This window comes from Peromyscus maniculatus, chromosome 1, assembly GCF_049852395.1.
Source record: "Peromyscus maniculatus bairdii isolate BWxNUB_F1_BW_parent chromosome 1, HU_Pman_BW_mat_3.1, whole genome shotgun sequence".
Classification (NCBI taxonomy): domain Eukaryota; kingdom Metazoa; phylum Chordata; class Mammalia; order Rodentia; family Cricetidae; genus Peromyscus; species Peromyscus maniculatus.
The window spans coordinates 87,028,758-87,045,047 of record NC_134852.1 but is presented as its reverse complement, the minus strand read 5'-3'; the positions used below and the strand labels follow the sequence as shown (position 1 = coordinate 87,045,047).

At 42.8% G+C, this 16,290-nt stretch overlaps 1 protein-coding gene across 13 annotated transcripts in view; it reads right to left on the bottom strand.

Moving 5' to 3' along the window:
- Positions 1-16,290, bottom strand: part of Akap13 (A-kinase anchoring protein 13) — a 302,662-nt gene that overhangs the window by 36,152 nt on the left and 250,220 nt on the right. For all 13 annotated transcript variants that reach the window (XM_076545251.1, XM_015996510.3, XM_042278208.2 and 10 more), the window contains 2 exons: positions 3,057-3,124; positions 498-564 (listed from right to left, as the gene is read on the bottom strand). In XM_076545251.1, coding sequence (XP_076401366.1) covers positions 498-564; positions 3,057-3,124 — 135 coding nt within the window. The remainder of the gene's footprint in view (positions 1-497; positions 565-3,056; positions 3,125-16,290) is intronic.

Below are 16,290 nucleotides of genomic sequence, written 5' to 3'. Positions count from 1 at the left end.
ACCCCCCCAAGGTGTTTTTTGTTGCTGTTTTTTAAGTGTGAATGGGAGAGTATGATCTACTCAGTTTTGTATAACATTTGAGAACCTTGGGGAAAAACAAAAAGAGAATCATTCATATAATTCCACATGCTGTATGTGAGTTTAACCAATAAGATCTCATTTGTGTCACACTGATGTGAGTGAAGCACTAAAATCAACCATTTTCTCTGGTGCTGACGAGGAGACTGACTTGCAGGGGAGTAACCTGCTCACACACACAGGCTCCAGTCCCCCTTTTAGCTGATGCACACACTATGACGGGCACCTTCAAGAAGGGTTTGATGGTGTAATGCTACGTTGCTGGTCAAGGTATGTGGCAGAACAAAGCAGTGACCTCACGTGCTACAGAAGAGGTACAGGATCTTGCCAGGTAGCTTCAGCTAGCCTCCCTCAAGGAGCAAGCCTCACAAGAGCATCAGGTCTGAGTGCACGCCTGAGAGGTGTGCTGAGCTACTTACACTTGCTTCTCATGATGACCGTGGGCAGCGACGATGTGTCATGTGCCTGGAGGCTCCCTTTCGGCTGCTGAAGAGAAAAGAAGGATACTACATGAAGACTGCACTGACGACTCATCCTCCATCCAGTCTCCAGCGGCCCGGAGTGAAGAGAACATGGTGCTGGGCCATGACCACCCCCACCTGCCATCCTCTGGGCTCACCAAGCACTGCAGATGCTTAGGTGTGTCCCCACCCGATCTCAGGAATGCTTTTTGCCACCCACGCCGGCATGGCACTCTTCTATTTTCGTAAGTACTCTCTCTTTGCTACAGTCACCAAAGCCTTTCCTAACTCCGAGAAACTGCCTGTCCATATTTACACTGCACTGTCAGTTACTGAAGAGGACAATCTGTGCCCTGTTCATTCTGTTTCTTCCTTCCTTCCTTTCTCTCTTTTCTTTTCTTTTCTTTTCTTTTCTTTTCTTTTCTTTTCTTTCTTTCTCTCTCTCTCTCTTCCTCCCTCCCTCCCTCCCTCCCTCCCTCCCTCTCTCTCTCCCTTCCTTCCTTCCTTTTTTTAAATAAATTTACTTATCATGTATACAGTGTCCTGCTGGCATGTACGCCTGTATGCCAGAAGAGGGCACCAGATCTTATTATAGATGGTTGTGAGCCATCATGTGGTTGCTGGGAATTGAACTCAGGACCTCTAGAAGAGCAGTCAGTGCTCTTAACCTCTGAGCCATCTCTCCAGCCCATCATTCTGTTTCTTTGGTGACTAGCATTTGTAAAATGTTACATTCTTAGGTAGAATGCTAATTTTAGTTAAGTTTTGTGAAGACATACACAAAACACAGTTTGAGAAATTACAAACTGAAGTATTTACTCTGAAACAAATCACGAGGAGGAAAGACACCCCTTTCAATTTAAAATGAGTACTTTCACAGGTATTATAACCGTATACAAAAGGGATGCTAGTCTCTGTACCATCACTGTTGTACAGAACCACACACTCACAGTAACAGTCTGATCAGAGACCATGAACGTAAAGGACTGAGCGTGAGTGGCAGAAGCAGGAGGGGAGATCAAAGTCCACGTGGGCGACTGGGGTGCTCTTCCCTTTCAACAGCGTCCACTGAGCACCCACTCACTGAATGTTCTCCGACATACAATCTTTCAAATTCCAAGACTCTGTCATCTACCCGACCTTCTCCTAGGTACGCAGTGTACTGTATTAGTCAAACAAAGATTCCTGACTTCCTGCCTATCTTCTAGCAGAAGTAAGGTACAGATGAAGAGAGAGAGAGAGAGAGAGAAAAAAAAAAGACAGAGAAAAATGGTCCCAGGAGATTCGTAACACTGGAAAAATTAAAAAAAAAAAAAAAAAAAAAAAGGGTAGGATGAGGGAAACTGGGGCTGCTGGGTGACAGGTAGGACCAGTGAGCTGAGGGATGGAGGAGCTTCCAATTTTGGGGGAGCAAACAGAAATCCAAATTGGTATAAAACCTAATTTCTATGTCTTTGCACAAACTGAATTGCTAAAGTGCAGCATGAGTTAAAATATACATCCCTGAGCTAAGAAAATTTAGATACAGAAGTTAGCCATCTTCATTAATCCAGCATGGCCCAGAGTGAGGTCTGAGGATGACCTATATCATTTGGGAGCTCCTCAGGAAAGCAAACTCTCCAGTCCACTCCAGAACTGGAACTCCTTTGCAGGGAGGGGATACAGATCTTGAGATGATGTTGACACACACTCAAGACTGAGGCCACTGCACTAGGTAATGCGGTTACTGATGAGCATCTGTGTAGACACATCTGGAAATTCTCTAAGGAAAAACATTTTATGTATGGTTGACTCATACAACACTGATAGTCACACAGGCTACCTAAACGACATGCTTCCAAGTTCGTGTGGCACCAATATTGGTACTTCCTGTTCTTGTATTATGTCCCCTCTGCTACGATATGGACCTTTGGAGAAAAGACCAGGCAGGCTGGTTCTGAATGGAGTAGTCCCTCCCCTGCCCATCACATATCAAGAGCCTCTGGTTTCCACCTGTTGCCCTCATGCTCGTAGATAGGGAAGCCAGAAATTTCAGTTGCAGAGCATATTTGCAGAGCTAGTTAGGACTATCACTTACACAGAAACAGAGAAATGTTTAATGTATGGAAGTTCTAAAACAAATTTCCTTTTCCTTAAAAATTTTTTTGAGATAGAGTTTCACTCTGGTACAATGGCTAATACCAAACCAAGGAAACCATCCTGGCTCAGCCTCCCAAGTGCTGTGATTACAAGTGTGAGCCTCAAGCTCAGAAGTTCTTTTATTCAAAGCCTCAAATTCTTGAATGTGTTAATCAAGAAGGGGGCTGATCATTTTAAAGAACAATCATCTTTAGATTAATTTGGTCTCTAAAAATTGGCACTAAATGACTAAAATAAGTGAGCAAGCAAACCAACCAACCAACCAACCAACCAACCAACCAACCAACCAACCAACCACAATCTAAATTCTAACACGTGGGTATTTTGCTATTTTAAACCACTGGATTTTGAGCATTCTAATAGCTAGAAATATCTTACCTTCATTTTGACCTTTGCACAGGAGGCTAGATTTTCTCTGCAGCCTTTGTGGACAAAAGCACTACAACCTAGAAAGGAAGCAGAAGGCAAGGTCACAAGAAGAAAGCCAACAGGCCCTAGACTCTGACATTCCACCACTGCTGCATGGAGCCGACAGACTTCCACTCACAGTGGAAAATGTTACCACTAACTGAAAGGGCATTTTAGAGGTATTTACTAGGAAGCAGTGGTATTTCTGATTAACCAAAAGAAGAAGTCAAGAATTTTTCAGGCAGGAAAACTGGGAAGCTATCAAAACTAAGAGTTTAAATGTTTGCCATCAAGATGTTGTGTCTACAGGGCCCAGAGAACCCTGAGCTGGAACTGACCTACAAGTCTCCTCTCTTAAGGAGGAGGTACCAGAAGGGACCATGCAAGCACCCAAAGGAGTGAAGCATCCAGTAGCCCTACCAAGCTATAACACTTCTGACCCAGCACCGCATGCTGATCTTCAGGGTGCAGCAGTAGTACACACGCAATAGTGGCAGTGACCAACAGCTCACTAAATGGACTTATGACCCAGTCAACAAGAGGGAAACCTACGATACTTGGCTACCGAAGTCATGGATCTTGGGGGAGAACCTACAACTACCACTTTACTAAACCCAGCATAATTCCAAACTATGTTCTAAATATTTATCCTTACAGCCAAAGATAAGTGTAGTCCTCACCCCTCATCAAGGAAACTCTTCTTTGCAAGAGACAAAGGCCATCATAGGAAACTATAACCAGCCAAACTGCAGAGTGGTGGAGCTTGTCCTACAAAACAACTACAAATCTACAGAACAACGCCCACACCTAAGGCTCAGGAACATTGCCAAAGACGGGGTGGAAAGAGCCAGAACATCAGGGAATTTGCTGTGAGGTTATATCTCCTAGGATGTCGTAAGATTCACCCATAAAGTCTCACCAACATGACTGACATATATAGACATAAGCTGAACAAGGACAACAATAACAGACAAGTTAATGTGGACAAGGAAAGACCATGGAGGATTCAACCCTACACAAAGTACTACAGGCAACCAATGAATGCTGAGATTGGGTAGTCCGCTCCAGGGAAGAGCACACTGATTGGTTTTCCAATACCAAATGGTCAACCATGCAAACATACATGCAAGTAATGTTATACAGACTGAGCAGGTTGTATTTATATATTTAGGAACACACACACATACACACAGAAGCAACACACATGACATAATTATAATCTCAAAAATAAAAGAAATAATGAAAAAAGGTTATGTCTAAATTATAAGACAATATATAAAACTGCTAAAAGGAGCTGTAAAAATTTCAGGACAAAGACCTGAAGATTTACCCTTCTTGAGATCTCAAATATCGTGAACCCTTTGTACCCCATTCCCTGAGTCAGAAGCCATGGAAGAAAGGTGACTACAACTCCCCCAAAGCACCCCTGGGAACCCTGACTCAAGAGAATGTGGGAGATTTCCTGAGACAAAACAGATTCAAATGTACCAATGACACATTTTATCTCAAAGTATTTTTTATTTTCCATTCCCGTGGCCTGCAAGGGCCACTGATGTAAAAACCATGCACTCTGTGCCTCAAAAAGGTCATCAGCTCTTCCTGCTGTGATGAAGTCATAAAAACAGACTGTGCCAAGAGGCCAGAGGCAAAGCACAAACAAGCAAAAGATCTGTCTTTGGGGACAGCTGAAGAGGCGTGTGTCTCCTGGGAAAGGCTCACTCAGGAAATCAGCAACAGACAGCATTTTACTCGGCATGGCTGCTTTAGGGAGTACCACAGGCAGGCCTTGTCCTAGCCAGTGAGGTCAAGATGCTCTTGGACTAGGAAGCTTGGACTTTAGGATGGCAGGGTAAGAAGAACTTGTTGCTATGAAGGAGACTGCCAGAAATCCAGATCCCAAAGGCCTTCCCCATTCCTTCTGCAGTGGTTGTTCCTGCAATGGTCCACTGGGCCCTTCCTGGACAGGAGCAGTCACACTGTGCTGGGGTTTTGTTGGGCTTTTCTCCTGCACTGAGGAGCTTTAATTCTCTAGTGCAGTACCTGGATCATGATGTATATTCCAATGTCTGTGTGTAAACCCACAGGCCATTGTGCATAAACCAAGTGCCCAGACACAACCTTCATTCATTACTGCATTTGAAACACACGGTGCCCACTTAGTAACAAGTAAAACAGGGCACACAGCAGGCAAACTACATTTAACTCAGGTCCTGATTCTAATTACCACCATGAGCCCCAAATAAGTTCCTTTTCCACAGCCTTGGTTTCCTTGTCTACAAAACAAAAAGAACTGCACTCCCTGTTTTAACTACTGGGGAGGTATGGCGAGGAAGAGACTCATCATCCATTTTCCAACATCTGATAAAGTTCAGGGTGTATGCCAACTTCACAAATTGTCACCGAGTCTAGTGCCATACACAAGGATGCTCTGTGGCACTCTTTGTCACACAAAGTGAAAGTGACCCCATATCCTAAGCAGTAGAACGGCTTGATGTGTGTAAGAGAGCTAAGTGCCAGGGTCTGCATCTATGTAGCCAATATTTCAATTCTGTAAAATAGAACATTGGGGAGAATAACAAAACTGCAAAGTGAGACGCACAGGCAACAGTAAACCAACTGTTAAAATGACATTTTGTTCATATGAGATAGAATTACAAACCACCGATTATGTAAGTGCTCGTTTGGAGGAAAGAATGAAGGAAGCCTGGCGCAGGGAGACAGACGCAATGCTAACTGTGAAGGTTTAGTTCTTAAAGAGTGAGGAGTGAAGTACTGTGTCCCTTCCTTCCTTTCTTTTCTGCGGTGACAGGCGTCACACCTAGGGCCTCATATAGTCTAGGCAAGCACTCTACCACCGAGCTATATTTTTCCGTTTGGAGTTGGGGTTCAACAGGTTCCTATTCACTGTCCGTGTATAATATCTGTATTAATGGCTTTTAAATTGAAAACATCAGTGCATCAAACTTTATTACCCTCAAAGGCTCCCGAGATTCTCTTATTCTTTAGAAATAGTAACCGACCACATTTGTGATACATTATACTGGAATACTAATTTCAGTATCACAGTTATAAAATGCGTCTCTCCTTTTGTTCCACTCTAACTCTGTAATATCCGGGGCATCGACAAGAAATAGAAGAGGTGACAGGTTTGTTTGAGAATCTGCCACTGTTTCTGATGTGTAAATGGGACAGACTAAGAGTCCTGACAGAAATCACTTCCAAGCGGGCCCCTCGGGCTCCTTTCCTCCTGGCCTCAGCACCCCTCAAAGGCCCAGGCAGCGCAGTGGTTGGGGGGGGGGCACTGTAACTTCTGAACAGACTCCAGCAGTTCTCATGTTCTTGGGTCACTGTTTGAGATTTAAGAACAATTCCACTTCGTGAGTCACAGAAGTAGAAATAACATCTTGAATGTGCTTCCAGCAGAACTTTTCACAGAAATTCATGTTTTTAGTTAACTGCCTCTAAACCCACAAACTAGCTGAAATTTTTACTATGCCCAATGTTACAGCTACAAGTCTTCACGATAAACAGTTGACATGGCTGCCTGTTTACCACACTGAAGTACCTACTTGAAAAACACTAAACTCGTCACCAAGTGGTCCTGGACTCAATCCATAGAATGGTTTTAGTGCTAGGCGTGAGTGATTTAGAAACTGCTGGCCCCAGTGACATCAGCCAAAGTCATGGGATTTAAAACTGTATCATCTGTTTTACAACAGACAATTGCCTAAAGAAAAGACTCGAAGACAAGTCTAGTAGATTTATTTAAGCACACTGCCACAAACCATACTATGTTAGGAAGATCAAAGAAAATTTATCTGGGCTCTCTTGGGAAGCAGGTACCCACACTGTCTTTTGCCTAAGTACTTTTCTCTCTCAATGGCTGTGCTTAAATCTATGTTAATCCCTTTAAAAAAAATAAACTTGTTAAATGCTCATAAAAAAGAAAAAACTGATTTAGCCTTCTTTATATTTGAAATAATCCCTAAGAGTAGTTAAGTGGTATGATTACATTTTTTTTTCAAAATTCTTTTAAAAAAGTCATAAAGTACAGTGGTCTATAGGCTCAGAGGTGACTCTTAATCACATTTCTTTGAAATTAAAGTCAACAGCTCAGCCTGCATCTACCCATACATCTATCTCCGCCCACAAGGAGGCATCCTCCAACCACCACCACCACTACCACAACAACAACAACAAAAATGGAGCAACTTTACATGCTGGAGTGATCATTTATTTGTTGCCCCCCTCCCCCTTTGGTAAACCATCCATGAGAGATCTTTGGTGAAATGTTACATACTATGCACTTTGGTTTTTCAGCAGAAAAGCTGACATACGCAGTCAGACTTTTGAAGAAAGGAATATTCAAGTACTTTAGTGCACTGTTCTATCTACTAGCAACAAAAATCTATGTGGAAAAAATAATTAGATTCTTAAGGACACAAGGAAGAATGGCCTTTAAGAATAAACAGAAACATTTTCCTCCTATGGGAAAAAGGCAAACGAACTCTAAAATTCTAACACAAAGGACAGAAACACCACCAGAAACAAAGCCAAACCAACCAACCACACAAAACCCAACCAACCCACGGAGCGAGCAGTCACTTGGAAACACATGCTCCAGAACTCTTTCTGCAGTGTCGTGTTTAAAGTCGCTGGGGACTTTCAGGCGCTGTCTGGTCTGGACTGATAGTGCTTGTATGCAAAAAGCATGTGAGAGCTTCTTCGTAGCCAGCGTTAATAACCACAACGCTGATGCTCAGAAGGAGAGGAAAGCCACAGAAAAGCGCTAAGCCATCTTGACTAACTGCTCCTAACAGCAGTTTCTGTAAGAACACTGGTAAACAAAAATGAAACAAAATAAAGTGTTCTTCTTGATCAAGAAGGGACTTTATTGCATAAGCTCCTTATTTACTTTTTCTTCTAAGTATCAAGTATCTTTTCTTCAGGCAATTCATCTGTGTTTACTATCTCACAGAAGCAACAAATTGATTCTAAATTACAGAAACCATCCAGTTCCTGAGGTGCTGCTTCTGAGGAAATCCAAAGGGGGAAAAAAAAACAACCATCACTCGATGCTAACTCACATTTCCTACTTAGGTTGGGTCTATTGTTTACTGTTTTAGTCAACAGAAATAACCTACCACAAAAGTACTCAACAGCTGCTCACACAACAGAATACAAACCAACAATAATCTCAGTGTCATTTCACAACTGCTAAAAGCAAACAAAATAAAACCACTGGCAAGATTCAAAACTTTGAACATACCAAATTCCTTATTCTGAAAGACTCCACTGAGCTTTCCGCAAAATAAATGATTTGTGGCAGCCAGAAAGAACAGTTGATTGTTCAAAGGTAGCTTTACAGATTTTAGAATGAAGAACTGCAAAGACATATATTTCCCCCCATTAACCCTAAACCCGGAGTACAGTTTGGACTAAGAAAAAAAAAATTCTCCTAAGGTTTCTGCTAAATTCATTTACTTTGAAACATTCCTGACCAGAGGTTTAGGCTTTCTCTGACACCCAGGAGTAGACTGCCTGGCGCACACAGCCGCTTTGCTGCTCACTATTTCTTGTGGCTATGATTATTAACACTTCTGTGTTATTCCACACCAGATTCACTTAGTCTGACAGATTGGTCCGGATGTAATCCCATGGTCTCAGTGATGTTGACTTCACTTAAAAGTCCATCCTACCAATTTCCTGGTATTTGGGATACATGAATGTGACAGATGGCAGGAGTAAGTCATTACAAACCACCATAATACATCTCCATCATGTCCTACAGTTGATCCTTCTAAGTCATAAGCCAAAGTCTACAGAATAGCCGTCTGGGATATGAAGCTCCAGGTCAGCAAAACAGGTTTTTATTAAGCAAAAAGAAAAGCTGCCTTTTTCCTAAAGGCACAGTGGTTTCTGAGCAGGTAGATAACTAACTGCAGAGATGCGACATTTCCTGAGAATCTTGGTAAGATCCTCAACACGCGTGGGGTGGGGTGGGGTGTGTGTGTGTGTGTGTGTGTGTGTGTGTGTGTGTGTGTGTGTGTGTGTGTATGTGTGTGAAAGAAAAAGACAAAAGATTCCTGGATTACTCATATTTCCTGCTTCCTGCCAAGATAACAGAGGGGCCTTCATACATACAAATACGCGCTGAAGGCTCTGTCCTTCAGGAAGCCAGGAGAATCAGCCAATTACCTTCACTCCTTTGGAAAGAAAGATGACTACACACTGTCCCACTGCTTTTACACCTCCAGTGCTCCTGCTCTCCTCAAAGAAGGAAGCTGCACACGGTCATACACAAGCCTTACTGTTCCTGGCAAATGACTTCTCAAGCAGGGTGGCAGCTGTAGCTGGCTCCCTGAACTCCTGCTTCCGATGTGGAATGACTGCAAACTGAAAATGTATTTCTGAACCTTGGGTACTTATCGGGGTAACAATCCTTGAGCTCCTCTGTTATGCTCTCCTGATGGTCTGTCTGCGATGTGAGATGGGTCAATGATGTGGGCAGGTTTAAAGCGACGAGAAGATGGTTGGGAGCTGGCAAGGACACGGAGTCTGACCAGAAAGCCCACATGCCTATTATCCCAGCATCTGCCACTCCAGTCTGAACTATGTGCTTCAACTGATCATCTATGTTTACTAATAAAACATGAAAAACGATAAAATGAAAATAAAATCCCCAGAAGAGAAAGTAAATGTCTGGTGGGCCATTGTGTGTGTGTGTGTGTGTGTGTGTGTGTGTGTGTGTGTGTGTGTGACATAGTTTAAACAATAGTACTTTCTAATAAAACAACCTTGACCAAAACCTGTCACAGAATTTTGAGATCCATTAAAAATATATATAAACTTAAAATACCTGTGGAAATTTCTAAATTTCATGTGTGTGAGAGAGAAGGGAGGAAGGGGAGGGGATGGGGTGGGGGGCAGGAATGAGCTACCTTGTTTGAGACAGGCTCTCTTTGTTGTGTGCCACTGGCCCACAAGTTCCTAGGGCTTCTCCTGTCTCATCTATTTCTCATAGACACACTGGGATGACGGACACACAGTACCACACCTGGACTTATGTGGGGTCAGGATTCAACTCAGGTCTTCACATCTGGGTGACAACTGTTGTACCCAGCATAGCCAAATCCTTGTTTTATTTTTAAATATTTAAAAATGGCATGTGTATGAAGGGCAGAGGACAATCTCTTCCTGTCATGTGGTCTCTGAGGATTGAACTTAGTGGTCATCAGGAATCTTGATCTGGTGAGTCCCTGTTTTGTTTCTGTTACAGGATCTTTCTATGTAGCTCAGGCTGGCCTCAGAACTCCTGGCACTCCATCTGTCTCAATACCCCAGTACACTCCACTTTCATTACTTTCAGGATTGACTACTAAGAATGGAACTACTGTTCAGTGGTAGAGAGCTTCCCTGGCAAACATGAGGCTCCAGGTTCAATTCCCAGCACCAAAATACTATTCCACCACCACTAAAGACATGTAAGTAAGGCCGGGCGTTGGTGGCGCACGCCTTTAATCCCAGCACTCGGGAGGCAGAGCCAGGCGGATCTCTGTGAGTTCGAGGCCAGCCTGGGCTACCAAGTGAGCTCCAGGAAAGGCGCAAAGCTACGCAGAGAAACCCTGTCTCGAAAATCAAAAAAAAAAAAAAAAAAAGACATGCAAGTATATAATCATCAAGATTTCCTAGAATACAGAGAAGCCACTTTTTCTTTTGTAAACAAATATAAATCTGAATATGCTGATAATACAAATATGCCGGAATATCTGAAAATTCTCCACAGCAATCCTTTAAATGAAATTTTATGCCTGATTTATTGTTTAATCTTATTTTTCCATTATAGCTGGGCGTGGTGGCGCACACCTTTAATCCCAGCACTCAGGAGGCAGAGGCAGGCGGATCTCTGTGAGTTTGAGGCCAGCCTAGGCTACAGAGTGAATTCCAGGACAGGCTCCAAAGCTACACAGAGAAACCCTGTCTTGAAAAACAAAAACAAAACAAAACAAAAAACAACAACAAAAAAACAAACAAAAACCCCCAATCCATGACCAATGTTACTCATTTTGGCCAGTTAGTAATTCCTCTCTTGCTGATGTCTCTGCTAACTGCTCCTCATACTGACTACTTCTATCCGTGGTGTCTATGTTTTGTTGTTGTTGTTTTTAAACTGTACTGCTTGACTTCACAGGACATCCACCCCTCCTCTCTGTGGTACTCTCTGAGTATGCTGTTTGGTTCAGAGCAATTCTGTCTTTTGCTTCAGCTGGGGATACTAATGTTTTCACTATTCCTAAATGGGATTTCACAAAACATCTTGTACAACTGCTTAGCTTGCATATCCCAGCACATCAGGATGGTGGGAACCTGGACCCCAGACTCATCATAGTAGGATTCCAATTAGGGTCCTGGGGAGAGGGCAGGTTGCTGTTTCAGAAGATCAGAGAATGCAATTTTTCTATACCCTTCACCTTTAAAACTGTGGGTCTAACGTGGGTGTCTTACCTTCCAGTATTTACCATGTACTTTTCCCTGTTTTTTAATGTTTATTTTTGTCTTTTCCTTAAGACAGGATTTCTCTGTGTAGCCCTGGCTGTCCTGGAACTTGCAATGTAGACCAGGCTGGCCACAAACTCATAGAGATCTGCCTGCCTCTGCCTCTTTACTGTCAACTTGACTGGACCGAGAAAGGACACATTGAGTGTCTCTATATGGGCATTTCCACAGTGTTCCTAAGTAGGGGAGGCCTCCCATAAATGTGAGTGGCACCGTCCCCTAGGCTGGGGACTCGGGTAAAAGGGAAAAAGCTAGCCAGTGTAGGCACTGTTTTCCTGTTTCCTTGTCACCTTGATGTGACCAGCTCTGTTTTGACACATCCTTCCCGAGAAAATGGAATGAAACTATCAGTCAAAATAAATAATGGCTGCTTTTAGTTCTTTTCTTCAGGTGTTTGTCAGGAGAGGAAAGCCTAAGTAATAATAATAATAAAAAAAAAAAACCTGGTATGAGAGATTTTAAGAATTGGTATGTGAGCCGGGCGGTGGTGGCTCACGCCTTTAATCCCAGCACTCGGGAGGCAGAGGCAGGCGGATCTCTGTGAGTTCGAGGCCAGCCTGGACTACCAAGTGAGTTCCAGGAAAAGGCGCAAAGCTACACAGAGAAACCCTGTCTCGAAAAACCAAAAAAAAAAAAAAAAAAAAAAAAAAAAAGAATTGGTATGTGAGCATTTCAAAAGGTCTGGAGACGCTCTATAGAGTTCCCAGATACTCGAGCATAATCTAGTGATTCTGTTGTGAGTGCAAAGGCCCAGAATGTTGACTGTAAAGGAGACAGGAAGACTGTTGGTGAGGTCTCTGATGGGAGCAAGAACAGTACTGTCAACTGCACTAATGTCATTCATTTGAAGCTGTGGCCGAGAACTTGTCTGTATTTGGAGCAAGCCCTGAGACTTAGAAGGCTGAATTTGAAAGTGATGGACCAGCAATTTTAGTGGAGGAAATTATGCAGTGGCTCAGCATTCAGGTTGTGACATGGGCTTTTATTGGCTGCTTACAGCCAAGTTTTTTCAATGACAGTTGTAAGCAAAAAAAGCACAGAATGAAGTTTAGAAGTATGTGCAAAGTTGGGGCCAAGGAAAGAGGAGCTGCTGAAGACATCAGAGCCACTAAAAAGAAGCCAAGGACATCTCAGGAACTGGCTGGACTCCACCCATTCCAAGCTCTAGGGTGTAGAGGTTTTAATTTATTTGAAAACACTGTTTGGAGAAGAGAAGTCCAGGGCTACCTGCTTGGGAATTGCTTGTATGGCTGTTAGGAAAACATGCTCCATGAAAGGAGCTGGACCAAAGCAATCAATATCACACTCAACAAGGCCAACATAAATCCTGTAACTACATGTCAAGCATTTGGGGCACAAGGTGGCACTGGCACCCTGTTAGGAAAGTGTTTCCCCAGGGGTGTGGTGGTTTGTGTTCCCCAAAATATTGTGTACTCTAATAAATTTATCTGGGGTCAGAGAACAGACAGCCACTAGATACAAAGGCTAGAAAATGGTGGCACTCACACCTTTAATCCTAGCATTCCAGAGATAGAAATCCCTCTGGATCTCTGTGAGTTCAAGGCCACATTGGAAATAGCCAAGCATGGTGACACGCCTTTAATCCCAGGGAGTGGTGGTAGAAAGCAGAAAGATATATAAGGCGTGAGAACCAGAAACTAGAAGGCATTTGGCTGTTTAAGATTTTGGCTGGTTAAGCATTCAGGCTTTTGAGCAGTTCAGCTGAGATTCATTGGGATGAGGACACAGAGGCCTCCAGTCTGAGGAGACAAGACCAGATGAGGATCCGGTGAGGTGAGATAGCTGTGGCTTATTCTGTCTCTCTGATCTACCAGCATGGACCCCAATAACTGGCCTCGGGTTTGATTTTATTAAAAAGAACTTTTAAGATTCCTGCTACAGGAAAGTGTTTCCCCAGGGGCACTCTGAGACCATGCATCCATGTTTCAAGGGGGCCTTGGCTGCTGTTTGAGCTTGTGGCAGTCCTTGATTTTATTTATATAGTGTTAACTGTTTTTGTAGACAGGCAGAATCCAAGAGTTTTGGAACCACGGGGCTTCTACCCTTATTTCAAAGGAAGGTGTGGGGGTCAGGCAATGAAGAGCAGAGTGGTAATCTTCAAAGGAAGTTCCTCAAAGGGCAATGCATTAAAATTGTGAAGGTGGGAACATGGAATGTGACCAAAGAAAGGTGCAGTTAATTAGGAGAGCCTGCCTTAAAGAGAGGGCCATAGGAGGTGCAAACAGCAATGCCACAAGGGCAAGGCTGCTCAAGACCTCTGGGGCCCACATCAGACCATTACATGCCTCCACATGCTGGACATGTAGCTATGTGATTTAACATTTACCATGTTGGGTTTTGATCTCGGTTTGGTCCACGCCTTCACGTTATTCTGCTGCATCCATCTTTTTGAATGGGAATGTATACTCTGTGTCATTGTTATTGCCAATATTCAATTTTCTTTTTAATTTTACAGGAGCTCATAGCTACAAGTTTGCCTTGAGTCTTGAAGAAACTTAGAACTTTTGAACAACACTGTTAAGACTACGTGGATTGTATATGAGTCAGTCATGAACCTTTGGGGACCAGGGATGGAATATTATGATGTAAGGGGATGTGTTTTGGTATCAATTTGATAAAAGCTAGAGATAGTTAATGTTATCAACTTAGGAGCTTTGGATGTGTCTGTGAGTGGAAACAAAGAGGATTAGCTATAGGGAATTTGGGGAGATTCACTCCAAAGGTGGATAACACCATCATCACAGAGTAGGGCCCAGATAAAGTAGAAAAGGGAGAAAGTCAGGCAGCAGAGGCATTCTCTCTGCTTCCTAGACACCACATGAACTGTTCTGCTCTACCATGCCAGTCTACATGATGGATGGAAACTACTGAAACCATGAACTAAAATAAATCTTTCCTGCCTTAAGTTGTTTGTCATTGATTTCTGGTCACAGCAACAAAAATTCAGACTAATAAAATGTATGTGCATGTATGTACATAGTTTTCCCACCACTTTAATATTTTATAGTAGAAAGTAGTTCAGTCTGCTTTACCAATGAAATTCCTTGGGTATCAATCTGATACTGCCAGTCAAAGATTATGGCCTTAATTAACAGAGACCCTCAACTGCAGAGAATACGTGCCTGAGGAGTGCTCAGTCCTAAATGGAGCATACACCCCTCTCCACAAGGCTGAGGGATATTCCTGGAAGAGGAGGTGGAGAGAGTGTAAGAGCCAGAGATGGCAGAAAACTTCAAGGAGATATTGTCTTCTGGACACAACAGGGCTGGTACACATATGACCTCACAGCGACTCTGACAGTATGCATAAGACTGTGAAGTTCAAGCCAGACAAAACCCTGCATGGATGAGCAAAGATGGGCACAAAACCCCACTACTAGCTGAGAAGCTATTGGCATGTGGCAGCTCCTGGAAGAGGAAGAATCAGTTTTCTTAAATGATGTGACCCCTGGTAGGTAGACCACACGTCAGATTAGTTGGGCATCACAAACTGCACTAGAGAGGGTCTTGAAATTGTTCCTGCCTGTTTCCTCATCTACCAAGACGGCGAAGCCTCCTTCATAGAGTCCTGTTACCACCAACTTTGTCATGCTTTCCCTACATGATGGACTGAAACTCCAGCCAAAATAAACACTCTATGATGCTTCTGTCAGGTATTCCGTCAAGAGAAAAGTAGTCAATATGAGCTCTTAAAACGAGAAACAGAATCAATATGTAGAAACAGAATCAAATTGATACACTGGTGCCTCACTCGGTATTTCTGCCAGGCGGCTTCTCTTTACATATATGTTGATGATTTCTTGAGGGAGGAGAGGTGATTCCCACCCAAGAAGTGGAGCAACAATATTGCTCTTTATCTGCTCATCTTCATCATCGTGTGATGAATACCTTGTGTTTACATTAAATAAAATGAAAAAGGACAGCTACACAAATTCTTTTAAGAAGCTGTGGATCAAGGACAACACCAATCATACTGATAATTAACCAGAAAATAAAAGGCAAACCTGTGGCTCTGATCCTTACGGTGTGCTCTTTGTTAAGTATAGTGTAATCTGAATGTAGTTTTAACATTAAATGCCCCAGGTTAATATGCTAAAAATGTTTAATAATAGATAACGTGGTTTAAAAAAAAAAGGTGCTTATTGACTTCTGTTGTAGTCAACTAAATTAGCTGCAGTACTGAGAAGCAGACTGTGTTCAGTGGACAAAAACCAAAAGTGTTGACATTTGACACTGGAGAGAAGAGTCCTTTTTAGAGTCCAGGCTCCAAAAGGAAATCGCTGTGGGGACACTGGACACACTGGACAGAGTTAGTCTCTTGCTTCACAAAGCTTACCTGAAACTTAGTCCTATGTGATGCAGTTCTTAATTTTCTGCTAAGTCAGACACGGAGGATAGTGATAATGTGTGTGATCTCTGCCTAGAGGAATGCATACTGATTTAGGTAAGTGCTTTTCCCTTTAAAGAGTAAAATAAGTAGCTGTCGATTACTCTGGGGGAATAACATATCCTTCACATTAATTTTACAAGAATGTATGTGCCTAGGCCTTTTTAAATTTATTTACGGAAGTCATAATGGCTGTACCACAGGCAGGAAAGCTTACAGGTCCTTTGCCAGCTGTCGCTTC